This window comes from Periplaneta americana, chromosome 12 (assembly GCF_040183065.1).
Source record: "Periplaneta americana isolate PAMFEO1 chromosome 12, P.americana_PAMFEO1_priV1, whole genome shotgun sequence".
Lineage (NCBI taxonomy): Eukaryota > Metazoa > Arthropoda > Insecta > Blattodea > Blattidae > Periplaneta > Periplaneta americana.
Window position 1 is genome coordinate 8,642,969 of NC_091128.1, and position 26,474 is coordinate 8,669,442.

A 26,474-nucleotide genomic window follows, 5' to 3' on the forward strand; every position below is an offset into this window, starting at 1 on the left:
TAGAAAAGAAGACTATTTACTGATTATTGCCAACTTATCATGTGAACCTATGACAGCATATTATCAGTTTTAGGTTAGGTGATTCAGAATAATTATATTATGATGTTACTATTATAATTTCAGTTGTATATATCATTTTAAAGATTTATTTGTCATTAGGTTACACAGTTCAATAAACAAGATGTTTTCTTCTGTAGTATAATAGTCCTTTGTTTCAAGATTAATGCCATTAAACAGAATTTTAGTTGGCAATAATCAGTAGATAGTCTTCTTTTCTACAAGGCCTACTAGTTAATTACATATGGCCAGCTATATTAAATTCCATTTACAATTTTTTATACATAGTTTTCTTATGCCAATGTTAATTCCTTATGTACCGGTACTGTAGTTTGAAATACACTTGGTATGCACTGACTTCATTAAATGGGAAGTTGTGTAATTATTAAACTCAGAAACATTAATAATAAGTGTTGAACACATTTATATTTGAGTTTTTCTCTTCTTTTAGGTGTCAGTTGGAAGGAGTCACCTAAGAAATGTTGTCTCCTTGAAAACGCTGATGGTAAAATGGATTTTATCGAAGTTGCATTTGCCAACCGATCGCACTGAGTAAGAAATCGTAATATGAAAAACATTGTGTATTATAGTTCTAGTAACAGAAGCGCCTGTTCAAAATGCAATGCATACTTCTTAGGAAAAGATATAATTTGTTGCACTATTCTGATCGTAAAATTTTCATTGTCAAAAATGAGACAATTGTGTTTCAAAATACCTTACAAGAATTTGAAGAATTGAGTAGGCCTACAGGTGTAAATTTTGTATTGCACTTCAGCTGTAAAATAATTTTAAAATATTTTTAATTTTCAATTGTAACTATTGTATTACAAGACCTATTTTGTTCCATTATAAAATATAATTCAATCATGCTATTATTGATTCTTAGTCGTATCTTTCACTGTTCTTCCTGCACTGTCATTCAAAATTCAAAATATCAAAACAAGTTTATGTCATGACACAAAGGTGTTAACATTGCACTTTGGAACAGAAGGGGACAGGAGTCATCTTTTGGAAATTATGTTAGGATAACTTAAAAGGATTTGTAAAATGGCAAGCCTATAGATAACTTGCATATAATAATAATTTAAAACACTGAAAGATGCTTGCAATTTGTTGACATTTTATTGTGGCGCATTGATACTACAAAGCCGTTTTAAAAGTCACAGAATAAAAATTAAATTTTCGAAATGTTGTTCTTGTTTTCTAATGCCAGGCATTTGACAATAAAGTCAATATTTTTCAAAGATATTGTCATGATCAGCCACTGAAGCACAGATTATTTTCGAAATGTACTCTTTCTTAATGTCCTTTAGTTACAAACAAAAGATAAGAAGCTGAAGGAAAAGTTCTTACACTTGTAAAAAATGCAGAGGAAAGGCTAAAGTTTTTAAAAGTGAAATAAATTTGTCAAAAAGTTAGTCGTATCAATGGTTTTTTATAAAATTTTGATTACAGAAAAGATAGTTCTAAATATATCAATTCCTATTAAATGTAAATAAGAAGAAATTAAAAAAAAAAGAACCAATTACATTCAAGACTAAAGTGTACATAATGATGAAGATACTGTTGCTGCTTTTACAAAACATTTTACCATTGCAGAATCCTTTCCAAAATATTTAAAACGAAAAGAGAAATATATGAGAGAGATATTAAAAACATAATTTAAATCGTTCACTGAAAATTATATTTTAAATTTAGATTTTCCTCTGCAAGAATTCAAAAAAGCCATATCTAAATATATACAGTATAAAAAAGTTTGTATTGTGATTTGATTGTAGCAGTATTTTTACATCATCTTGGAACTAATGCTTTAAAATTATGTCTCAAAATATTTAATCAAATTTTGTAAACAGCAGTTCCTGCAATATGTTGTTGTTGTTGTTGTTTACTAATGCCAGGCGTTTGACCTCTTGTACTCCAATATTTTTCAAAGATATTATCATGGTCAGTCACTGAAGCACAGGTTTTGAGGTAGTTCCTGCAGTACGGAAGAGAGTAATCGTAATTCCAAAGTCTTCTGAAAACATTCATAGCTATCATCCTATATCTCTAACGAGTGTATTAGCTAAAACAGTGAATAACATGATTTCAAATAGACTTAGTTGGTACCTTGAAACTGAAAATGTATTTTCAAAACATCAAACTAGTTTTCGAAAATTTCATTCAACAAGTCAACAGATTGCCTTACTTAAGCAAAATATTAATGATACATCGAATAGAAGAGAAACACTACTTGCAGTGTATGTAGATTTCAAAATGCCTATGATTGAATATGGAGACTAAAACTACAGTATTAGAAAAATTGTCAAATCTAGATATCAAAGAAAGAAAGCACAAGTTTTTTCAAAATATCAAATCCTATATATTTTATTATAAATAAGTTATGCAAGTATAAAAGTACAAAATATATGTAAAAACCATTGGAAAGGTTTTAATTACAAGATATAATGTATTTTTTACAGATGGAACACCAGCCCGGATGTTGTTAATGCATATTATAATCCTCAGACTAATTCAATCAGTAAGTACAGAAATAAAATGATAGTTCACTATTTTAATGCATAACTATACTTGGGTTTTTAATCTACGAGCTGTGGGATGTGGATTTTGTTCACAATGTAAATAGACTGTTTCCCAAAGTGCTCTGTCTTTGGTCTTCAGATTAAAAATCCTATCATTACTGTAGAAACAAAATATTGTAAATGTTTATTTTCATTAACAATTAAAATTTTTAGGTAAGTTAAGTGAGTGACAAACCATTTAAACATGCCAGCTTTTTTCTTAAATTATACCATGTTAGAGTCATTCTTACCTATAGTAACGGCCACTAAATCAGACAGGTAAGGACAACTGCTCTGTTGTCAGATATGGGAACGGCAAAGCAACAGATAATTGAGAATTGCTTATCTCCGTGCACAGAGGCAACGCTGATCGTTAGGTGCTGCCTAGTAGAAGCACAAGCCCCTGCACGCCAGTCTACCTGACCACAGTCATTCGTTGTCATGCAGCTGTTGTCCTCATGTCATCATCATTATCATCATCATCATTAGAGACGAGAATTTCATGCACTATAAAATCCCAAAATATGCATGCACTATCAAACTATGAAATATGCACGATCAGGCGAAAAATACATTAAAATATGCACTTTCATTTTTGTTCCAAATTTCTTATTTCACTTCAATTCACTTTTTTTTTTTTTCACAGTTAAGTTAACAACAACTAACATTTCTAAATTGGTTTCTCAGATTCCTGTGCTTGTCAGTCAATATGTTTTTGTAGGCAGAGAATGATCTCTCTATATCGCAAGAAGTTATGGGTGCAAACTTGAATGAACCTTCTTTTGTTACCTAGTTTTTTTTTTTCATTTCCTTCTTCAATTCTGATTCCTGAAGTTAAAATAAGGGACATAAAAATCGAGAAACTATGTCCCCTCAAAACCATTAAAACATGCATTTAAACTGAATATAATGTAGCCTATATTATATGCATTATTAAGCTAAAAATTGCTTTAATATGCATGTTTTTATCCCCAAAAAGGTCAAAACATGCAAATATGCATGGAAAAAGTACACAAATTTGGAACCAGAAAACAATGAAATGAATGAATAAGTACTAAGTTTGAGCTACTGTATGTTCTGTGTTCCTATAAAAACATGCATTTGCATGAAATTCTCGTCTCTAATCATCATCATCATCATCATCAATCTGAATGACGACTTTACAGATAGCGAGATGAGTGATGACAGTGACTGAGAAATTTGTAGATTACCTTGAAACGAGAAGCTGATTCCTGATACATTTTAATTTAATGTAAATGTAATTTTTACAGTAGTTTTATTATACCTGGTGAGGTTTAACTTGTCTCAGTAGCAATAAAACCAAGTCCCTTCAAATGAGGGTGGAGATTATAGGAGGGTTGTAAATTCTCAGTATTCCTTTCAAAACCTTGTTATTGTGCAGGCTACTGGAACTCGTTTCTTGAAAGACAAGCTCAGTGACGGAACTACACAGTATGAAGAGAGATATTTTGTTACTGAGTATTCTATTTTGTGCTACAGAATGTATCAACTTGTAAGTGATTTTTACATCCCTTTTAATTTATTTGTGTTATTTGTGCTTTTGATTTTGGTGCTCCTAGCTGGTGTAGGCAAACAAGGGAAACCGTTAGTCAGACACTAGGGAAATCGTATGTTTGGTGCATAAGTTCTTTGAAGAAGAATTAGACGCACTGAAAAACGGAAGAGAAACAATATCAGTATCAAATGTATTAGGTAGAATGGCGGTTGCGACTGGTGTATCTAGGCGAACAGTTTCTCGTATTTTAAATCAAAAACAACAGGCGGAAAAAAGTGGAAACGTTTTGTCAACACCAGGAAAGAAGAGACCCAACAGAACACCAAATAAAACTGTTATAGATTCATTTACCGGTTCTGCTATTCGCCGTACAATTTACAATTTGTATCAATCAAAGTTTTTGCCAAGTTTAGATAATATGAGTGAGGCTCTAAAAGAGGCGAAATTGTTTGATGGTAGCAAATGGACTCTTCGACAGATATTGAAGAAAATGAAATTTCGCTACGTCAAAAACAATCGAGGACGGAAAATGCTAATGCAAAGGAGTGATGTTGTAGTAAAGATATTTCATTTTTTGAGGAAAATAAGAGAATATTGATCTTCTAACCGCCCCATTATCTATTTGGACGAGACCTGGATCAACGTAAATCACACTAAAGATAAAATATGGATGTGTGAAAATTCTGAGGGCGACCTAGAATCACCACTACGAGTCCCCATAGGCAAAGGCCAACGATTTATCGTGCTTCACGCTGGATCGCAGACTGGATTTGTACCTAATGGTTTATTGTGTTTCAAATCCAAATCTACACGAGACTACCATGAAGAAATGGACGGGAATGTTTTTAAGAACTGGTTTATTAATACTCTCCTCCCTAATATACCACAGAATTCAGTGATAGTAATGAACAATGCATCTTACCATTCAGTTGAACTAAATAAAGCTCCCGTTTCTTCCACTAAAAAAAAATAAATGCAAGCATGGTTACGCTATCACAATATTCCTTACGATCCGTGTTATACTAAACCAGTTTTATATGATATTGTTAAAAGATCAAAAGACAGATTCAGAACATACGAAATCGACACAGTTGCTGTTCAACATGGACACACCGTACTGCGTTTGCCACCATATCATTGTGACTTTAATCCAATAGAATTGATATGGGCGCAAGTAAAAAGTGACGTAGCAAAACAGAACACTGATTTCAAAATTAGCAAAACTAAGGAACTGTTTGAAGCCGCGTTGGAAAAAATAACACCTGAAAATTGGAATAGTGCGTGTGAACATGTTCGGTATATTGAAGATTTTTATAGGAGCAAAGATGGTATCGTGGATGAGCTCTTGGACAGTTTTGTGATAAATTTAGAAGAATCGGATACAGGTACCAATACAGATAAGTGTGAGGAGACTGACGACATCTCTATTTTCATGGAAGCAGGCCCTTCCGCCACTGGATGTATGGACGGCATCGCTCCATTGCCCCAATCACCATAACAATACAGACGAGGTAAGACATATCTCCTTTCTCTCTCTTTTCACAGTGAGACAAGATACATCACATCTAGTATAATCATTATGAGACAGCTCAACATTTAAGGAAAAGTTGGAAAAAAAATAGAAAATGGTGATAAAGTTTTCGTTGTAGTTAATTGTGGGAAGAAGAACCAGAAAAGCTTCTTCTTCTTCTTCTTCTTCTTCTTCTTTTGTATAAGCATTGCCTGTTTGTTTTACACATACATTCTGTCAATGATGATTATATCTCCTCGTTCCATCTTTTTAGAGGTCTGCCTACTTCTCTTCTTCCTCTAGATCGTAAATCCTTCACTGCTTTAATAAGTCTTGTATTGTGGCTCTGTCTACGTGAGAGTTCCACTTTCTTTTCTTTGTTCTTACAAATATCTCAACATCTATAATATTACATATCTCTCTTACATCCTGGTTTCTGACTCTGTTAAGTCTTTTTTTTTTACCTATGATGGCTCTTAAAGTATTCAATTTGCTGTTCTCATAAGCTGTTTAGTTTGATTAGTGTCTACTCTCGCATCTGCTCCATATATCATTATTATTGGTCTTACACATATTTTATAGATTTTTAAATATTTGTTTTTCCACATAGCATCTCGTAAATGTCCTGATGTTCTTGATGATTTGAAAACCTGGGTTCTTACTTCATCAAGCAATCTGCGAGAGCTAGATATGTGTACTCCAAGATATTTAAAATCCATTACTTATTGTATAATTTTTCTATTAACTTCCAATTTACATCTTACTGGGTTATATATATATATACACACACACACACACTTAGTTTTGTTTGTAGACACTTCCATATTAAATTTGTCTGCTGTTATTACAAACCGATGAAGTAATCGTTGAAGCTCATCTGTTACATTTTTATAACTCATCTGATAACCAGAAAGACGCTTCACATCTTGCATAATTTCATCCATTATCAATCTGAATAATAAGGGACTTGAAGAATCTCCCTGTTGTACTCCTCATAGCTCGTAAAAAAACACAGCTGAAAAGCACTCTGAAAGGCAAAATATAAATATTAACGTAACACTTAAAACAATGAAAATATCGATTACTCACATCGAAATATGTTCCAGAAATGTAGAAAGTCATATTGTAAACCATAAACAAATAAAAATATGTTAATAAAACTGAAACAGATTAATAATGGATTCCAAAAGTACTTACTGCGTCCTGTGCTGGCACACCCGTGACCCAAACGACATTTATATGGCCACTCTCTGGGAAAATTTAAAAAAACCTATGAAAAAATATTTCAGACAAAAAATTTAATTCAGACGATTTTCTACGTTTTTCTTACAGACGAAATTTTACTGGTCCAAAAGACAAAAATGTTCTTGCTTACTGAAAATTTCAATACATGATTTTTCAGATATGAATTTACTTGTTCAGGTTTTTATACAAGGATCATTTCATAAATAATGTACAGGTTGGTAGAACTATGAAGTGAAAGACGCAACACCAATGAAAATTACGTCAGTTGGAGTTGAAGGCGTAGGAAGAAGGACGTGTGTTCGTTTCTTCCATAGTATACTCTATGTTTAGGTAACGAGAGTTAGAAATTGAGCCTACACAGGTTTCGGCCACTGTAGCGATTGAAGATCAAAGATCGTACATTAAGTTCGAATCTTTAAGTGGCAAAAACTCATGTGACTGTGATTTCAACTCTGGCTCGAATTCTGAAGTTGGTGGAATCCCCGCAGCTTCTGAAAGTTCTTCACATGTTCCTCGACGATCTTCCTCAAAAGCATCCGCCACAAGTTTCGCACATTGTTCATCTGTTGATGTTTTCGGTCTCTCTGATCTATGTTGACACGACCATAATGAAAACGAGTAGCGCAACGAGAAACTGTACTACGATCCACTGTAATTCACCACAAACTGCACTTAAAGCACTATGGATTTCTGTGGGGATTTTGTTATGTAAAGATTCGATCTTTAATCTTCAATTATCACAATATCTGAGACACGTGTAGGCTCCATTTCTAGCTCTTCTTGTCTAAACACAGAGTATGCTATGGACGAAACGAACACATGTGCTTGTTCTTCAAGCCTTCAACTACAACTGACGTAATTTGCATTGGCGTTTCCCCCCCCCCCAACATTTAGGGCCCGTCATTACTCTGGACGCACGCAGCCTTAGGCTTGTTACCTATGTTTTATAATTTAATACCGATTCATCAGCCCTGTTACCTTGATTAAGGTATACAGTCCAGATATAGAACTCAGTTCAAAATCTTTTGGTTCTAGAGAATCTTTCCCAAAGATAAGGTATCTTCTGCGAGCCAATGCATCACAGGAGCAAATAATGTGCTGTGTTGTTTCAGTCTCCTTCCCGCAGAATCTACAGTCTAGGTTACCTTGAAGTATGCCCATTAAATTAAGATGCTTTTTCACAGGTGCATGGCCTGTGAGAAAAGCTGTGACTGCTCTCAGCTGAAATCTATTACATTGTAGTAATATTTCAGCTCTTTTGTTGCATGGTCTATCAATAAATTGTTTCCCGTGGTTGATACCTGGTGACTTAATCCAGGTTTTATAGTGTTTAACCTTGGATCATTTTTTTTAATTGCTTCTCTGACAGAACACCTAGGTATTCCAAGAGCTGGCTCTGGTCCAATATATTTTGAAGCCATTCCTTGTCTTGCAAGTTCGTCAGCTTTTTCGTTTCCCTCAATACCACAAAGCCCTGGTACCCATATGAGTTTAACCTCATTATGTTCCGCCAGGGTTGAAATTATATTGAGTCAATTAAGAACCAGCCCTGAAGTAACAATATGGCTATTTAAAGCCATAAGGGCAGCCTGGCTATCCGAGAATATAAGAATTTGCTTTCCTATATAAGCTTTTCTTATATTTTCAAGAACGCATTGGATAATGGCGTATATCTCTGTTTGAAAAACAGTGGCATATTTACCCAAGGGGAAGCTTAAACTAACCATTGATGTAATGCCATAGACTCCTGATCCAGTTCCTGAGTCTGTCTTTGATCCGCTGTATATCACATCAGAGACTTCTCAGGAAATTTTGGAGCTTTGTTTTTCCAAAGTTCAGAGTCAATGACATTTCTACGCAAGTTATTACTAGATAACCTTGGTAACGGCGTATTTTTTCTGACCTGCCTGATTTAGTGGCTGCTGGTATAGTATCTTGTGTCATCTCACTAACGTTGATTAATCTCTTTCGTTGAGAAAGTGTCGTAAAATAAACAATGACCAAACAATATTGTGTATTAAGCTAACACGATTTGAATAGTTTAGATCTGATGAACAGTGTGATATAGAGAAATAACAATATATTAGATATTTGTTTATTTTTATTTCAAAATTCAAATGTGTTTATTTATTGAGCTTATTGAGACACACACACAATATATATATATATATATATATATATATATATATATGACTGAAAATATGAGACTGATTATCATTTTGAATTAACACTGATGAAATATCTATATTTGTAACACTAGTTAGACGAGTATAGAACCATTGAGTTTCAGAAATAACCTTGATACAATACTGATGGTGCTTTTATAACTGTATCCACACACATGAGACTTGACTGAAATAAAATTGAGTATATGATTAGGTCTACAGGTAAAATTTTGAGTTATGATACAAGAGATTTTAAGATGTGAACAAGTAAATTAACAAGCACATTTCCATACAGAAAAACGATATTATATCTGTCCTTCTGTAGACCATCTCATTGTCTTGTAATTAAAAGATCAACAGAATACAAAATAAATATTATTATTTTTTGTTAACAGCTTTCCCAGCTGGAATTCTGCAACCTCCATTCTTCCATAAAGGAAGACCAGAGTAAGTTCACTGTTGTGTTTTATAATATATGTCATAGTTACTACTGAACAAATTTATAAAGGTTTTTAATATAGGGGTCATTCTCCTGAAAAGGTAAATTTTACTGTCACAGTAACGTTTCTCCACAAATAATAACTCTAAGCACTCAGAATTAATACTAAAATTATAGTCCCGTCGCTCTAATTTCCGGCAGCCAATCGCGTTGCAGGTCAGCTACATTTAAACATGTGCGTCTTGTGATTCGCTGATGAAGACGTTATTAATTTCTTAAGGCTCGATAAATACTTAATATATCACCCGCCATTTTGGCTCTTTCGTTGGTGTTCGCAGAAAGCACACGAAGACGTTATTTGCCGCCCAATTATTTGCTGAATTACAGTGTGTTTGATTTATTATCATAGGAGCTACGACATGATAATGTTTAACGGTGTGGCAAATAGATTCCTCGTATGGTAGCTCAGCAACGAAAGAACAAAAATGGCGAACGATACTACCTACTTAGACTTTATTATAGAGCCTTCACTTCCTAAGATGTAAGCAAAGAGGAGGAGTCACGCCGGGAATAACAGCGTCACGACTATAAAAGTAAAATTGTTGAACGTACAAATACAGTTGAAATTGTAAATTAATTTTATTTCCAACAATTAAATTTCCTCAAATGGGAAGTCACATCTGTGGTCTGTCACAACCCTCTAACAGATTAACCCTAGAATGCTACCGTCATTGAGTAGTACTGTATTGCTATTGATAGATAAAAATGACGTAATAGGCGAAAAGTGTTTTCTTGAGCTCTATATTCGTTTCGGAATATAATTTTTATTTCTTTCTTTGTAGTTTTATTTGTTTAGGTCTCTTTTTTTGTTTCTAATTTTTTTATATTCATGAAAGTAAACTTACATGAAATGTAAAATCATATTGACCTAACTACAAGAAAATATTTATGAATGTAATTTTTATTTCGTTTCTTTAGTTTTATTTGTTTATTTTGTTTAATTTCTGCTTATATCAGATGGTTATAATTAAACTAACGGTGTTCAGCGTGACACAGCATGGATTCTAATGATCGTAGGAGTGTGAAACCTGGCAGATATGCTAATTAAGCAATGCGTTCGCGAATTATTCCAAAAAAAATTTGTTCCAAATCTTGCACCAGGTGAAAATATGGCGCTGTAAGCAGTCAGAACGTGGTATGGGCGCAGGAAAAATGCAGGAAAGATCAAACACATAATAACGGTGATTCTGGCATGTTTACTAGGAACTATGGCTACAAACACTGTTCAACATGACCTCCCATCTCAGCAACATGTTGCATCCATAACACGGTATGGTCGACAGTTGCTTGCAGCATATCTGGTGAAATCAGAGCGATATGTCGTTGTATGCTGGCCTTTAACTCAGGCAGAGACCGGATATGTCCCTGATAGACACGATCTTTCAAATATCCCCATAACCAGAAGTCACATGGATTTAGGTCCAGGGATCTTGAAGGTCACGCATCTGGAAATTGCCTAGAGATAATGTGATCATTACTGAAAGTTTCTTGCAGCAATCTTTCATCTGGTGAGCGACATGTGATATTACTCCATCTTGCATGAAAATAATGGTGTGGTCACAGTTACATTCTTGCAAAACTGAAATCACGTGTTGCACAAGCAGGTCCCTGTAACATGCAGATGTCACTGTACACCTAACAGGCCTGCGAGATGTTCATGTGTTGATCTTTCCTGCCATTTTTCTGCGCCCGTATCACGTTCTCACTGCTTACAGCGCCATATTTTCACCTGGTGGCAAGACTTGGAACTTTTTTTTTTTTCATAAATCGCGAGCGCATTGCTAAATTAGTATATATACAAGGTTTCACACTCCTACGATCATTACAGTCCGTGCTGTGCCACATTGAAAACTGTCAGTTGAATTATAACCACCTGATATCAAAATAAATTTACAGGAAACAAAAAACCATATCGTCGTCATTCAGGCAGAAGTCACTAAGTCCAAAATTGACGAAGTCCATTATTTTGGATATTTTAAGAAATAATGTGTATCTACATGGCAACAATTTCACATTTATGCCGATAAAATTAACTAGGAGATATAATCAGAAGAAAAAAATAGGTTAAATTATGGCAAAACAGATTTTTAAAATATGATTAAATTTTAAAATTGCTGTAACTCAAAACAACAATTTTGGACTTAGTGATTTCTGCCTGAATGACGACGATATAAATCTAACTTCTGTTCTTCGATAGCAGAATACATAGTGAGTTTATTGTTTTCTTGTTTCTTTTTCATTTTTTCCCTTTCTCGTCTTTTCCACAATTATTCTCAATCTTTCCTACTATATCTTCCATTAATTTTTTCTCCTTGAGCTGAACTTTATCCCGGTATGTATTTTGGATCCTTGTCACTGTCACAAGCTTCATATTCAATCTCTACATTGCCTTCAGCACCATCATCTGAACTTTCATCTATTTGGCAGAGTAGTGTCAGGATCATCATCCACTGTTACTTTGTTAGATAAGACACGTTTATAACGAAATAAACTGCATTGACAGAAAATTTTCTATTAATACTAGTGATATGTAAATCTGACGTACACCTCGAAATATATCTTATAATAACTTGGCTAAGTGTGTAAGTTGCAACCTGCTGCCACAACTGATAGTCAGTAATTGACAGATGGAAGCATAACTAGAAGAAGAAGAGGCCTGCTTGGCTGGAAAAGTAGTAAGGATCAATTGCTTACCCATTATACGTCAAAATTACATATGATAGCATTCTAGGGTTAATGCAAAAGGTTGTCAATCAAAACGGGAACTAAATTATAAACCAAAAACTGCATTTTTTGAGATGTAAATACATCAAGGTAAGCCTGAAAACTTGAAACAAGTAGGTGATATCAAAACAATGAGTTTTACAACAGACGAAATTTTTATAAAAAAAAATGTAAAATGTATAAATCAGATTTCACAAGTTGTCAATGACAATAACATTAAAGTAACTTGTATTGTTGTCATTAGTATGGGTAGAACAAATACGACTGCCTAATTGAGTTATTCTGAGATGATTAATTTACTACTATTATAAAATATGTTGTTGTTGTTTTCTAATGCCAGGTTTGACAATAAAGTCATTTGACCTCTTGCACTCCAATATTTTTCAAAGATATTATCATGGTCAGCCACTGAAGCACAGATTTTGAGATGTTCCGAATCCATTTATTGGTTTGAGTTGCGCAATGGGCAGTTAGGGGACTGATATATTCCAATTCTATGCAGGTGTTTGGCCAAACAGTCATGGCCTATTGCCAATCTAAATGCAGCTACAGACGATTTTCGTGGTAAATCGGGAATTAATACATTTTTCTTCTTCACTTTAGGGCTCTGAATTATGGAAGTATTGGTGTTGTGATAGGACATGAGATTACACATGGATTCGATGATATGGGTAAGATGATTATTTATTTCCTTAATTAATTAAATAATTAATGGTACACATCTTTGTTTTTGACTTTGATTTGAAAGCCTGATGCAAGAGTTGTTGTAATAATAGTGCGTTTAATGTGAATTACCATTTTTGCTGGCATATAAGATGCACTCCCCTTTTTTGTACACATTTTTGAGGGAAAAAACTTATCACTGAATATTACAATGAATGTATAGTATTTCAAATAGACTCATAAAATAATATGTAATGTAAAAACCTGGGGCTAACACACAGCATTGTGAAGGAAATAGCCATTAGTGCCCTCAAAGGATCGGTTCAGATATTGAGAAACCATTTGTATGGGAGTGATAATGGAAATTTCAACCGATGGCTGTGGATTGGTTTAGATATCAATGCCAATAAATGCGTACTATTATTTTTCTCGCGGTATATGACATTCAAATCATTCTAACCTATCTGATGATATTTTTTTTCCCCCCTTTCTTAACTGTAAATGAGCACAAATGCTACTTAGGTGTAAATTTTTCTGACATTTTGTATATTCGATTCCCTAACCATTTCAAATGTACAGTATATCATTTTACCTTTTAGGGTGTGTTTCCAAATTATATGTAGTACCTACGCTTTGTAAAACCTGGCAACCTTTTCATAAAAGAAGCTAAATTTATTTATTTATTTATAGTGATATTTTCATCAAATGCCTAATCTAAGGAAGAATATCTTTCAATCTTCTTTGTCAAAACCCAAAAATTCATCTCCAGAGCTAAATGAAAAGTCACTTGAAACCTCTTCTAAATCAGAATATTGAGTCATCATACAACAAATTTTCTTCTATACTATCCAGTGCATTACTAGTACAACACTTCTTAAACGATTTAACCACTGTCTCAGTTTTCACAGCATCCCATGAAGCTTTGACCCATTCACAGACTCACAAGGAGACCATCCCACTTTGATGTCAAGATTCGGGTAGGGGAAAATTTTGGGTGAAAGTATGGCCAAATCTATAAGACATGTGTCTCGGCTTTTTTTTTTCCATATAAGCCTGGGTTAAAGAGAGAGAAAGAAAAATGGAAAATGACAAGTCAAACAACTGTAGCGTAATTACTTATTGCTGCAACAGGAAATGATGTGGCAGCATGGCTCAGGTGGGTAGCATGTTGGACACGAGTGTAGTCAGTGGATGAAGTTTGGGTTCGAATTCCTTTTCGTCATTTTTTTATGTTTTTATTTTGATACCCATATTCGTAACTTCTTAAGGTTATATCATTTATTTATGTATTTATTTATTTATTTATTTATTTATTTAACATCACCAGAAATACAAATACAATAACAGAAATAAAAAATTGACGCTATAAACAAAGTAAAGCCACACAAAAATATACAGAAGTTGCAGTGACATAAACTTTAGATGAGTGATGAGTCATTATGCAAATGCGTGCGAAAATTAATGGTTTGAAGAATAAATTTCCATCTTATATTGCGTCGTATTACATTGCATTGATACAAAATGTTTCTTCAGATGATTCACATTACTACATATCAGTGATTAATTGTAAACATAGTGTATTGGCACTTTGTATCCAGTTGATATTGAAGTATTAATCTTTGATAATATTTCTCTTAGATTTAATCCAGAGAGGGCTTTGTTTCCTGAGTTCGAGCCCTTTAAAGTTGTAAGTGGTTAGTATGGGTATGGATGAATTGCTCATATGTCATAATCTGTGTACATAATGAATCTTTTCCATGTAGTCAATACAGCTTTTCATGATGTTTTGTAGGACGCCAGAGTGACAAATATGGAAACCTTGCACAATGGTGGTCTAAAGCAACCATTGATACTTACCTGAAGAAGGCTCAATGTTTCATAGAACAGTATAGCATATACAGGGTTCCAGAACTAGATGAGCTTCTTCATATTGAAGTTACGGTTAGTATTATACCGTATTTTCTCGAATATTCCAAGCACTTTTTCCCGAAATAGACAAGTAAAAAATAAAGTGCGGTTTATTCAAAATGAATTTGATAACATTGCCCAATTTTCTTCCTGCGCAACACCTAAGGTGGTACCACATGCCATTATCTTCCTGTGTGGGAATTTCAATTGTTAACATTGTTACATGGCGTTTGGATTAGCAGTAGGGGAGAGTGTTGTACTTAGACCATGGTGTTCCTTGGACCGTTTTCTTTATCTGAGAGATGCTGCCACCTAGCGAGTTACCCCAAGAGCACGTGCTTCTTTGTATCGTGGTGGAGTGTCTGTGTGATTCGGCAGGTTTTTGCATAAGTGCTGCGTGTGCAAGAGCAAAAAGTTGTTTTTTCTTGTAAAAAGTAATTTTTTTTTCACTCCAATTGTTTGAGAAGTATATTTGAACTAGTGTACGAGGATTATTGTGTGAATGTACATTGGATTCCATGTTATTTAGTGAGTAAAATGAGCATAAAACTTTTACATTATATTATATTCTAGGACGTTGGTTGCCATGTTTGTATAGTAACAGACACTCGTGTACCTTGGGCCACGACTACATCTTGTACCTTGCGCCGGCGGTTCATGGTACAATAGGTTACAATATTTTTTTTTTGTTTGTGTGTGTTTCAGTGCTGGAATAATATACAAATATGCCTCGTAGCAAAGATGGAAAGAAAAGGAAACCCGTAGACGCAAATGCTTTGAAAAATGCCCTTAAGGCAATTAATTCTGAGGATCCCGAAAAGAAAATGTCATACAGAGAGGCTGCGAAAGTTTTCAGTGCCAGTCGTTCTACTCTTACTAGGCACTTAAACACATTTTTAGGTTGCAGAGATGAAGACTGAATATTCAGTTAGGAAGGTATTTTCTGAATACGGGGAAAATTGCCTAGTTAAATATATTGAAACTGTGGCAAAAATGCAATATGGACAAACAAAAAAGGGTGTTAGGCAACTTGCCTATAAATTTGCAGAGGCGAATGGAAAGAAATATCCGCAATCCAGGGATGAAGAGCAGATAGCAGGAGAGGAATGGATGCACGGTTTTCTTAAAAGACATTCCAGTTCACTGTCAATAAGGAAACCCGAAGCAACAAGTTTAAGTCGGGCTACAAGCTTCAACCGCTACAATGTTGAACGTTTTTTTCAACAATGTCAAAGACGTCCACAGCAGATTTGGTCCTATTTCCCCCGAGAAAATATGGAACTTGGACGAAACTGGTCTCAGCACTGTGCAAGGGCAATCAAAGATTGTTGCTCCTAGAGTCTGAAACAGATAGGCAGTGCAACGTCAGGCGAAAGGGGGCAACTTGTGACTATGATTGCAGCTGTGAATGCTGTTGGAAATTCCTTACCACCCATGTTTATTTTTCCTCGCGTGCACTTCAAGGACAGAATGTTGTTTGGTGGTCCTGCAGGGTGTATTGGAGCCGCCAATATATCAGGATGGTCAAATGATGGAATCTTTTTGAAGTTTCTTGACCACTTTCTTGGGTCAGTGAAGTGTTCCAAGGAAGATAGGGTTCTCTTGATCTTGGACAACCACGAGACGCATCTCTCTGTTCAAGCCCTGGAAAAGACATCAGCTGCTGGTGTGGTGATATTAACATTTCCCCCACACACTTCGCACAAACTCCAGCCGTTGGACATTTCTGTCTATGCTCCAATGAAGATATATTACAATCAGGCTGTCAAGTCATGGCTGTACAACAACAGGGGAAAGACTTTTGACATCTATGCAGTTGCGGAGGCTGCAGGGATAGCCTATCCAAAAGCGTTTACACAACAAAATATTTTGTCGGGATTTCGTAAATCAGGTATCTATCCACTGGACACTGAGATCTTCACAGACGAAGATTTCTTGGGAGCCTACGTAACCGATCGAATTCTAGGTAGTCAGCCAACAGAAAATGTTACAGCAAGGCCAGAGAGCGTAGAAGAAAACTCAAGACCACACATCACTTCAGCAGATTTGGATGAACCAACTCCTGGAACCTCTTTCGACGCTGGAAACAAACGTTCTGGCTCAGATACTCTCCAATCTAAGTGGCAGATATTGTCACTCCTGAAGAAGTTCAGCCGTATCCAAAAGCCACGCCAAGGAAGAAATCAAACAGAGGAAGAAGGGTAGGAAAGACAATGATAGCAACAGACACACCTGAAAAATTGGCTCTAAAGAAACAAAAAGAAAAGAAAAAACAAAGAAACAAAAATATTGCAACAGAAAAGGTGCGGCATCCTAAAAAAGTGGTAAGAAATTTAGCAGGCATTCTGAAACTACAGCCAGGGATTAAAAAAGCAAGTCGCATGGATCTTCAAAACTGATGAGGAGGCAGAAAATAATGGAGAGATCGTCAACCGAAAGTGTTTGTGTTTCATATACACGTGTTTCAAGATAGTTATAAAAATACGTTGATTTATTATTCTAAAGCTTCCTTTTAAAATATAGTCCAAGGTACAGGATGGCTGGCCCTAGGTACACGAGGGTATTGTACCTTGGTCCACTATGCAGCGTAATTTCATTTTTCTTATCTGATTATGTATTTGGCTGAGTTGATGTTTATTTTCAATTAAAATATATTTAAAAAGTGTGAAGTTTCATTATGACCTACGAAAAACCCAAATATGCTAATACAATCAGAGTTATAACGTATATTTTAAAAAGTGGCTCAAGGTACAACACCCTCCCCTACATGTGTCAGAATCAAGTTCAAGTGTAATAAAGTGTATAGTTTGTGCGTCTTATATTTTTAATTATGAAAATGAGAATTACTAAAGGTATGAGATTGCGATCTTTTACTTGCAAGGAAAAACTTAAAATTATCAGATATGTGGAGGAACATGAAAATCGTAATGTGTGCTATTAATGTTGTAGGATATTGTGTAAATGGCCGATTAAGCAACACAACTGACATGCTTGCAATGCGTGTGCGAAGTTGAGTTTGAAATGATTCCTGTTCCAGGATAAAATTTATTTATTATTTTATTGCTAATCAAACTGTATTTGTGCTTAATTGTTTTTAATTTGTCGTGAATACATTTGTTGGAAGTTTTATTTTTGTAAATGGTGTTTTTATTTATTTATTTATTTATTTATTTATTTATTTTTTTTTACCTTTCTGAAGTGGGGTGCGCTGCTTATTAAAGGGTGCGGGGTATTCGAAAAAAATACGGTATTTTGTGTTACTGGTTGAATTGTCATATATATGGAACATAAAGATAATCAATAATAATAATAATAATAATAATAATAATAATAATAATAGGCCTAATAATATAGTAAAACCTCGTTAATCTGGACCAATTGGGGGATAAGTTGATTGCTTTAACAAAAGTCCGGATTAAATGAAATAACCTAAAAGAACAATAAAAAGAGCATTAAAATTCCATTTATAGCAAAAAAAACACGTTCATTATGGTGTATTTAAAGGGCATAGGCTTAAATACACTATAGGTGTAATATTGTAATTGAACGGTTGGATGGAAAAGAGGCCTCAGGTCACTCAGGCCCTTTTTGTGTAAAATGTTTTTTCGGAGTCCTTAGGGTTTGAAATACGTGCCTTAAAAAATTTCATGAACGTAACATTAATATTTCCAGTGTTAGAGCTGTGTGAATAATGTTTAAGACGTTCTACCAAAAGTCTCGAAGCAACTGTCATACAAATGGAAGGTTAAGAGGTTACGTATTATTCAACAAAACCTTAAGGATAACAGCAGATTTATATAAAGTAGAGGAAAACTCCGAAATAGACCTAACAAAATATCTGGTGATGACTGGTTGCTTGTTAGTTAACACTGGGCATCTATTACATCTGTTGAAGTGCACTATCGAGGCAAGGACACTAGCCGGCTCTACTTTGATGACTCTTGTTTGGATGTAACAAGTCTGTATGGATCTTTTCGTGAACTTTACAAAGAAAAGAAAGGCCGTTTTCCGGAAAAGAAATACTACAGCTATGTTACTATAAGTTCTTAGAGAGATGTCTCCATATTCATTTCGAAGACCAGGAACTGATACAATTATGTGACTTTTGCGAAGTCTTAACTGCAGCTAGGAGCGAATCCAAGTGATATTCGAACAAAGACTGATTTAGATATTCACAAGTGGAAAGTTAATGAATACCAAAAAGTTAAAGGATAAAGTTCTGGACACAGTAAATGAAAACTCTAAACGTTTGGTCATCGAATTTGATTATGGTCAAAATCTACCCGTACCTGAACTGAATGTTAATAGTCAATTTCATAAAAGACTATTATGGTATAATGTATTTAACGTGTATTGTCATAATGTTAAAAATAGTGTGATGTATTGCTACATTGAGACAGTCCAAAAAAAAAAATCAGGAAGTGTTGCATCTTTTCTGTACCATTTTATTGAAAGGAAACTCAACAGTTCTCATGTTGATTATAAATACATTGTTTTGTTTTCGGACAATGCTGGGGGACAAAACAAAAATTTGATTATATTTATGTTCTGTTCCTATCTTGCTGTATCACTTAAAACGCGTGTTTCTTAGATTTTTCCTGTTAGAGGTCACTCGTACTATCAATGCGACAGGAATTTTGTCATTTATTCCAAGAAACTAAAGAGAAAAAGCAGAGTTGCAACTGGACCTCATTATGATAACATCATAAGTAAGAAAGCTGACGTTGTTAATGGGAAAGGGACACTTAAAGTTGGGGATCAACCTTGAATCCATTTTTTTCAAAGAAAACCCAAGTCTAAAGGTAAAGTCTTCACATTACAGAAGTATTGTAAGTTAATGTATTCTACTACCAGTGATATTTTGGGTTGTACTTCCTACAATGGTACCTGTGAACCATTTCCGAAACTGATCAGGTTTTCATTAAAGTTAAGTGATACTGTTCCTGTTGCACCCAAGAAAAAATTCAAAGTTGATAAGATACGAGATGTCAGAAGTCTTTATGAGTTTTTGAAAGAAGATGAAGTAGCTGGTTTGAATAACAGTTTAAGAACACTGAGGAACCAGGAGCATGGCAAGAACTTCAGGAACAAGATGAAAACTTATCAGTTGAAGCAAGTGACTATGAGGACATTGTAGCTAGGGTAGACAGTTTCTAAAGTGATGTGATTGAGACATGTTTAATCAGAATTTTTTTTAAATTTTGAGTTCCTTTCTATTATATTATATTTTCATTAAATTATGAGAAGAAGCATATAATTTTCTGTGCATAGACAGTCTAATAATAAAATAATAAACTGAGTTTATATTGAGTTCCTTTGTATTCTGTTGTATTTTCATTACATTATGCAAAAAAAAAACACATAATTTTCTATCCATAATAATAAATAACAAATTGAGTTTATACTTTATTTTCTGTTTTTAAGAAAAAGGGCCTGAGACAGCCAATTTCCAACACCAATAACTTTTAAATCAATCAGCTGAACACAGATTTTCTTCTAAAATATTATTTTAATGTTGCAAATTCTTTTACCAAAAGCATAGAGTGTTATTTTGTACGGTAAAGAGAAAGGGACCAGTACTTTAAAATCTTTTAAGGGCTTTTTCTCAAAACGCCATTTTCTCACTGAGGCCCTTTTTCCATCCAACCGTTCAATTATTGTAATTTCATAGTTCTAATGTATAAAAGTAAGTCTTAAAACAAGGTTCTTTAATTTTTCCAAACTCATTGTTTTTTTTTTTTTTTTTTTTTTGCCTGTCCAGATCAAGCGAAGTCTGGCTTATCAGGGTCTCATCTTCTTCGTGGCTACAATACTTTGTCTGGGCACATATAATATTTAACTTACCATAACTAACAGCAACTGAGTCTCAATATCAAACTAGGCAATGTTGCTTGAGCACGAATGGTTTGTGTTTTTCTGGGCGGCTAAAAAGCTGGGACTCCATGAACTAAGTCGCATGAAAAGGGGTATAATTCATATATTTATTTTTGACTACTAATAGGATAAAGCAACATGCAGGGTGAATACGAACTCTACTGACAAACTTCCAGAGATTGTTCAGAGATATGTTTTGATGTAAGGAACCCATTACTTAATAATTTATTAATATGGTAGGTTGTAATTATCTCCATAAGACTATGATAGATGGCATCTGATACATTACAAAGAAATTAATAATAAGTATAACTCATGTCCATCTATCATAATCTCATGATTAACAAAACTACTATGGAATGAATAAAACTACTATGGAACGAATAACAGACAGAATTACGAAATAATGAAATAACCCTAAACTAATTACTGTATGACGATGCTCATACTTTTTGTTTGTTACTGATTCTTTATAGCCACTGTTCAAAATGTCGACCACCAGGATCACGATAAAGTAAACAATGATGCACCATGGATTGTCACACACACTGTAACAAGCCAAGATATCAGCACACTTCGTCACCTGCTGCGATGATTACCCCTGAGATACTAACCTACATAAATCTTACGCATACTCTTCATAAATTGGTGCATAAAAGTCATAAAATACAACATAGCATTGTTAACGGATATCTATGATATTAGTGTTTAGTTTGCTTTCGAATGCCATTGCTAGTGGTTCAGTCTCTGATTTTTTCTGTGATTCAAAGGAATTGTTAAGAAATATGGTCAGTATTACTAGAATAATACAAAGAAATTAAGTGAGTGAATTTTATGCATGGTTAGCATTATTAAAATATTTTTAGAACTAACACTTTATGTTGGAAGTGCATTATATAGCGAAATTTATAAGCTTGTACTTGCTATTTGGGAAAAGGAAATTGTACCAGAACAATGGAAGGAGTCCATAATTGTACCTATGTTTAAGAAGGGGGACAAAACCAACTGTGGTAACTTTAGAAGAATATCAATTTTGCTGATGTCGTACAAAATTTTGTCCATTATACTTTTGAGAAGATTAACTCCGTACGTAGATGAAATTATTGGGGATCATCAGTGCGGATTTAGGCGTAATAGATCGACTATTGATCAGATTTTTTTTAATTCGACAGATAATGGAGAAAAAATGGGAGTATAAGGGTACTTTACATCAGTTAATCATAGATTTCAAAAAGGCATATGACTCGGTTAAGAGGGAAGTATTATATGATATTCTTATTGAATTTGGTATTCCCAAGAAACTAGTTCGATTAATTAAAATGTGTCTCAGTGAAACATACAGCAGAGTCCGTATAGGTCAGTTTCTATCTGATGCTTTTCCAATTCACTGCGGGCTAAAGCAGGGAGATGCACTATCACCTTTACTTTTTAACTTCGCTTTAGAATATGTCATTAGGAAAGTTCAGGATAACAGGCAGGGTTTGGAATTGAACGGGTTACATCAGCTTCTTGTCTATGCAGATGACGTGAATATGTTAGGAGAAAATCCACAAACGATTAGGAAAAACACGGAAATTTTACTTGAAGCAAGTAAAGCGATCGGTTTGGAAGTAAATCCCGAAAAGACAAAGTATATGATTATGTCTCGTGACCAGAATATTGTACGAAATGGAAATATAAAAACTGGAGATTTCTCCTTCGAAGGGGTGGGAAAATTCAGATATCTTGGGGCAACAGTAACAAATATAAATGACACTCGAGAGGAAATTAAACGCAGAATAAATATGGGAAATGCATGTTATTATTCGGTTGAGAAGCTTTTATCATCTAGTCTGCTGTCAAAAATCTGAAAGTTAGAATTTATAAAACAGTTATATTACCGGTTGTTCTGTATGGTTGTGAAACTTGGACTCTCACTCTGAGAGAGGAACATAAGTTAAGGGTGTTTGAGAATAAGGTGTTTAGGAAAATATTTGGTGCTAAGTGGGATGAAGTTACAGGAGAATGGAGAAAGCTACACAACGCAGTACTGCTCGCATTGTATTCTTCACCTGACATAATTAGGAACATTAAATCCAAACGTTTGAGATGGGCAGGCATGTAGCACGTATGGACGAATCCAGAAATGCATATAGAGTGTTAGTTGGGAGACCGGAGGGAAAAAGACCTTTGGGGATGCCGAGACGTAGATGGGAGGATAATATTAAAATGGATTTGAGGGAGATGGGATATGATGACAGAGACTGGATTAATCTTGCGCAGAATAGGGACCGATGGCGGGCTTATGTGAGGGTGGCAATGAGCCTTCGGGTTCCTTAAAAGCCATTTGTAAGTAAGTAAGTAAGTTCAACATGTAGATACCTATTAATTTTGAGAAACATTCATTCCAGCACCTGAAATTGAACCCAGAAGTTCTCAGCTCTGTGTGCTGAGCTCTCTTTCGAACTGAACTATGCCAGGACACAATCCACGGTGCCAGCCGAACTCTCCTCATTATATCATCAATGGCCTACTACCTGCATTTTAGACATATACCGGTAAGTCATATATGCAGGAGCACATATTTAAATGACCTTATGGCCAATTTTAACAAACTTTTTTTAATACTGTTAACATTGATGTATATCTATATTCACATATGAGGTCTCGCCATCCTCAGATGTTCGAAACAGGAGTGCGACACATCTAATCAAATCAGAACTGAAAATCACAGTCAACTTCAACTACTCATGTAGGAAATTTTTACAAATTTTTGAAACTATTACGCTAGGTAAAATATCTCAAAATACTTTAATTTAAGCCTAACTGCCAAAATGTAGAATAAAATTGTTTTTAGTGCTGCTAACTGAATTGAATAATTTTTCAATTATTTATGTCAAATATTGTAGACCACATAGTCTCCCATATTTTCTTCAAAAATAGTTGGCAACCCTAGCACCAACACTATTTCTACCCAAGTCTTCAACAGAAATCAGAGCGAAAAGTCCATGTGCTTGTGTAATACTCATACATGTTTTCCATCTATTAGGAATATTCACAATTTGTCGTATCTTCAAATGATTCTTTCGACATTCTGTAATATTTTGTGAATTTGTCTGGATGGTGTTCTAACTCTACCAATAAAACACTACAAGCACCATGATTTTCAACGTTTTGGATCAATGAATCCAAAACTTACGCCTTTATCTTCGCATTCTTATTATTGAAAATAGCAGAAGATCTTCATCATCTGACAACTCCACACTGAATGACTCATTAGATCTAACAACATTGGCGTTATGTGTCACGCTTCATGTGCCATGCATCATGTTTCTTGCATCATCCGGTGTGTAACATGCAGGGGCGAATCTAGCTACTTGGCGCCTCTAGGCAGAGAAAAATATTTCTGCCCCTTATTTCGCCCTATATGCGTCATTTGGATCAATAATTGATTCCTCATTATTATTACTGTTTCTAATATCAGAAACGCCTGACTCAGATAAATCACACACTGCACTATTTTCGGTACCTACTGTTCGCCACATTATTACACTCTGATGTATCTGGACTCGAACTGGAACAAGCTGGCTATGTTTGTTTTTTAAATAACACATTTTTGTACTTTTTCCCACAATTTCCTCTCTTTTTATTGCCTTGTATTTCGCGAGTTTCCGGTATTGTTGTTTAGTCAACTGTCCGAAGACAGGTCTGGACCCTACAAGTGACACCATCAAGGCATCACTCATAAGGCAACTAGGCCAGGAAATAATGGGGTAGGGTGACCAGTTCCTTTCCCCCTCCATTGCATAGAACGCTAACTAGGTACATATTACACTAATGAGATTTTAGATGCAGTTCTTCCTCTGACACATATCGTCAAATGAGTTGTACTGTCTGGTAATAGATTTACATATCAGCCAGAACCTCAATAAGAGGTGTTTCCGATATTGAGAACCACTGAGATTTTTCCGACTGTCACTCATTAATGAATATTAAAATATAAATCACCTAGGTATACTGGGGACAGAACATCTAGAAGCTTGGAGACGGTTAGTTTTACTGTCCGACCGCCCCCTCCTCCCGCACTAGCAGGTATACGGTACCATTCATCTGCAAAACATTTTCTGAACAGACGTTATTGTATTTTGAGAGCACAGCTGGATCAGTGAAAGTAGATGGTCAATGTTTTCAGTTTGTAGTGCAACGAACAATTCTGCTGTGTGTGGGTTCTTCCGTACTGACGTCACTGAAGCCTCTAGTTGTTCTGTGCCCGGTGTACAAAACAACTGCACTCTTTACCGTTTCAAATTAAACTGAACTCCCAAGCATCCGGCTGATACAATGACTGGCGGTATTTTCTTTGAATCTAAGTCTGAATGGGGATTGCTGAGTGTTGATACTGGCTACTCTTATGACAGAGTTAGCTGCGTTCTCATCATTTCATCACAAAGCTTATGATTGCAAGCAACAAGATTTCCCTTCCTAACGTATCATAATATAATACCATAAGTTCTTTAATGTTATTATGTGACACTCTCACAGTGAGAGGGCATGACACTTTTTCTGTGCGTTTTCTGACCATTAGTTAATGGAGAGAATGGTGTTAAAAGATAGAGAGAAAGACTCTGTGCTACACTACTACATTTCCAGAAAACTTTAATTTTTCGCTCTGAGTAAAGAACACGTCTGCTTGTCATGTGGTTCTAAAAATGGGTATATTTCCTGCTTTTGTTGTGTTTATTTAATTTGTGGGATAACGCAATAGTGTATTTGTGTATTACGCTGTGCTAAGTAGGCCTCCTTGAACTTATATTTTTGTAGTGAGTTATAGCAAGGCAATTCCACATCACTCTGGCATCTGCCGAGTGCACAGGTAATGTGTCAGAAGTCTACAGATAGGTGTTCTTATTTTCTACCAATATATAAAAGGTTAAGTAACACCATAAAGCACTATTTTTAAAAATGAAGAAAGCCTGAAAATTCTTATCCACATCTTGCCAATTGGACGTACTTGATGCTAGAAAAATTTGAGTTTTAATTGAGTGTAATCAGTGCAGTGCTTGACAAGGTCAGGAGAATTGAAGGAACTCTCTTAATATGGTAGCAGGCATTATGATGGATGAACATTACAGTACGATGTCGAGAACAATGTATACGGTAAACTGTAGAAAGAATTGTTTATAATAGCATATTGGACTTTGCTCTGTGTTATGGATGAACATTGCTACATCTTTTAGCTATAAATTTCCCGAAGATCTGGCATTCATCCTCTTCATGTTGCCTTGCTGCAGATGCCATCAGAATTTCAAATATGCCATATTGAGTCTCTATTCCTCGATTCTTCGCTTTTTAAATATGAAGGGTGGATATAAGGTGTATTGTCTTTATTATTGTTGTTCTTTCTGTTTCTTTTTTAGAAGAAATGGAAACCAGGAAAGTTCGAGGGGTCCACTCTCTATCATTCTATCTGTGGCATTTGAAGAGTCAACTTAAAGAAAAACTTTTATTCATTTGGAACAACTGGATAATGCATACCATACAACAGTGCTCTCCATTGGGGCTTATGACAGGAAGAACTTGGCTCTGAGATCAAACTGCGCATGCACAGACTTCTCTTGTAGTGTCAGCATGATCCTTATCTGGATTTATTTTCGCGTGTACATTCCTAATCAAATTAAGTTCCCTTTGTACTCCAGTTACACATCTTGTATATACGAAGGTTAGGTTTGGTTAGTTTAGGTTTTATTAACCAAGTCCGCGCATGCGTAGTTCG

The 26,474-nt window shown here is 34.9% G+C and overlaps 1 protein-coding gene across 1 annotated transcript; it reads left to right on the plus strand.

Moving 5' to 3' along the window:
* LOC138710011 (neprilysin-1-like) lies at positions 1-26,158 on the plus strand. The gene is made up of 7 exons (XM_069840680.1): positions 1-609; positions 2,520-2,578; positions 9,450-9,501; positions 12,881-12,948; positions 14,733-14,881; positions 23,113-23,259; positions 26,119-26,158. The coding sequence occupies exons 1-6, from the start codon at positions 560-562 to the stop codon at positions 23,152-23,154; spliced, it is 420 nt and encodes a 139-aa protein (XP_069696781.1). The 5' UTR covers positions 1-559; the 3' UTR covers positions 23,155-23,259; positions 26,119-26,158.
* Positions 26,159-26,474: the final 316 nt, after the last annotated feature.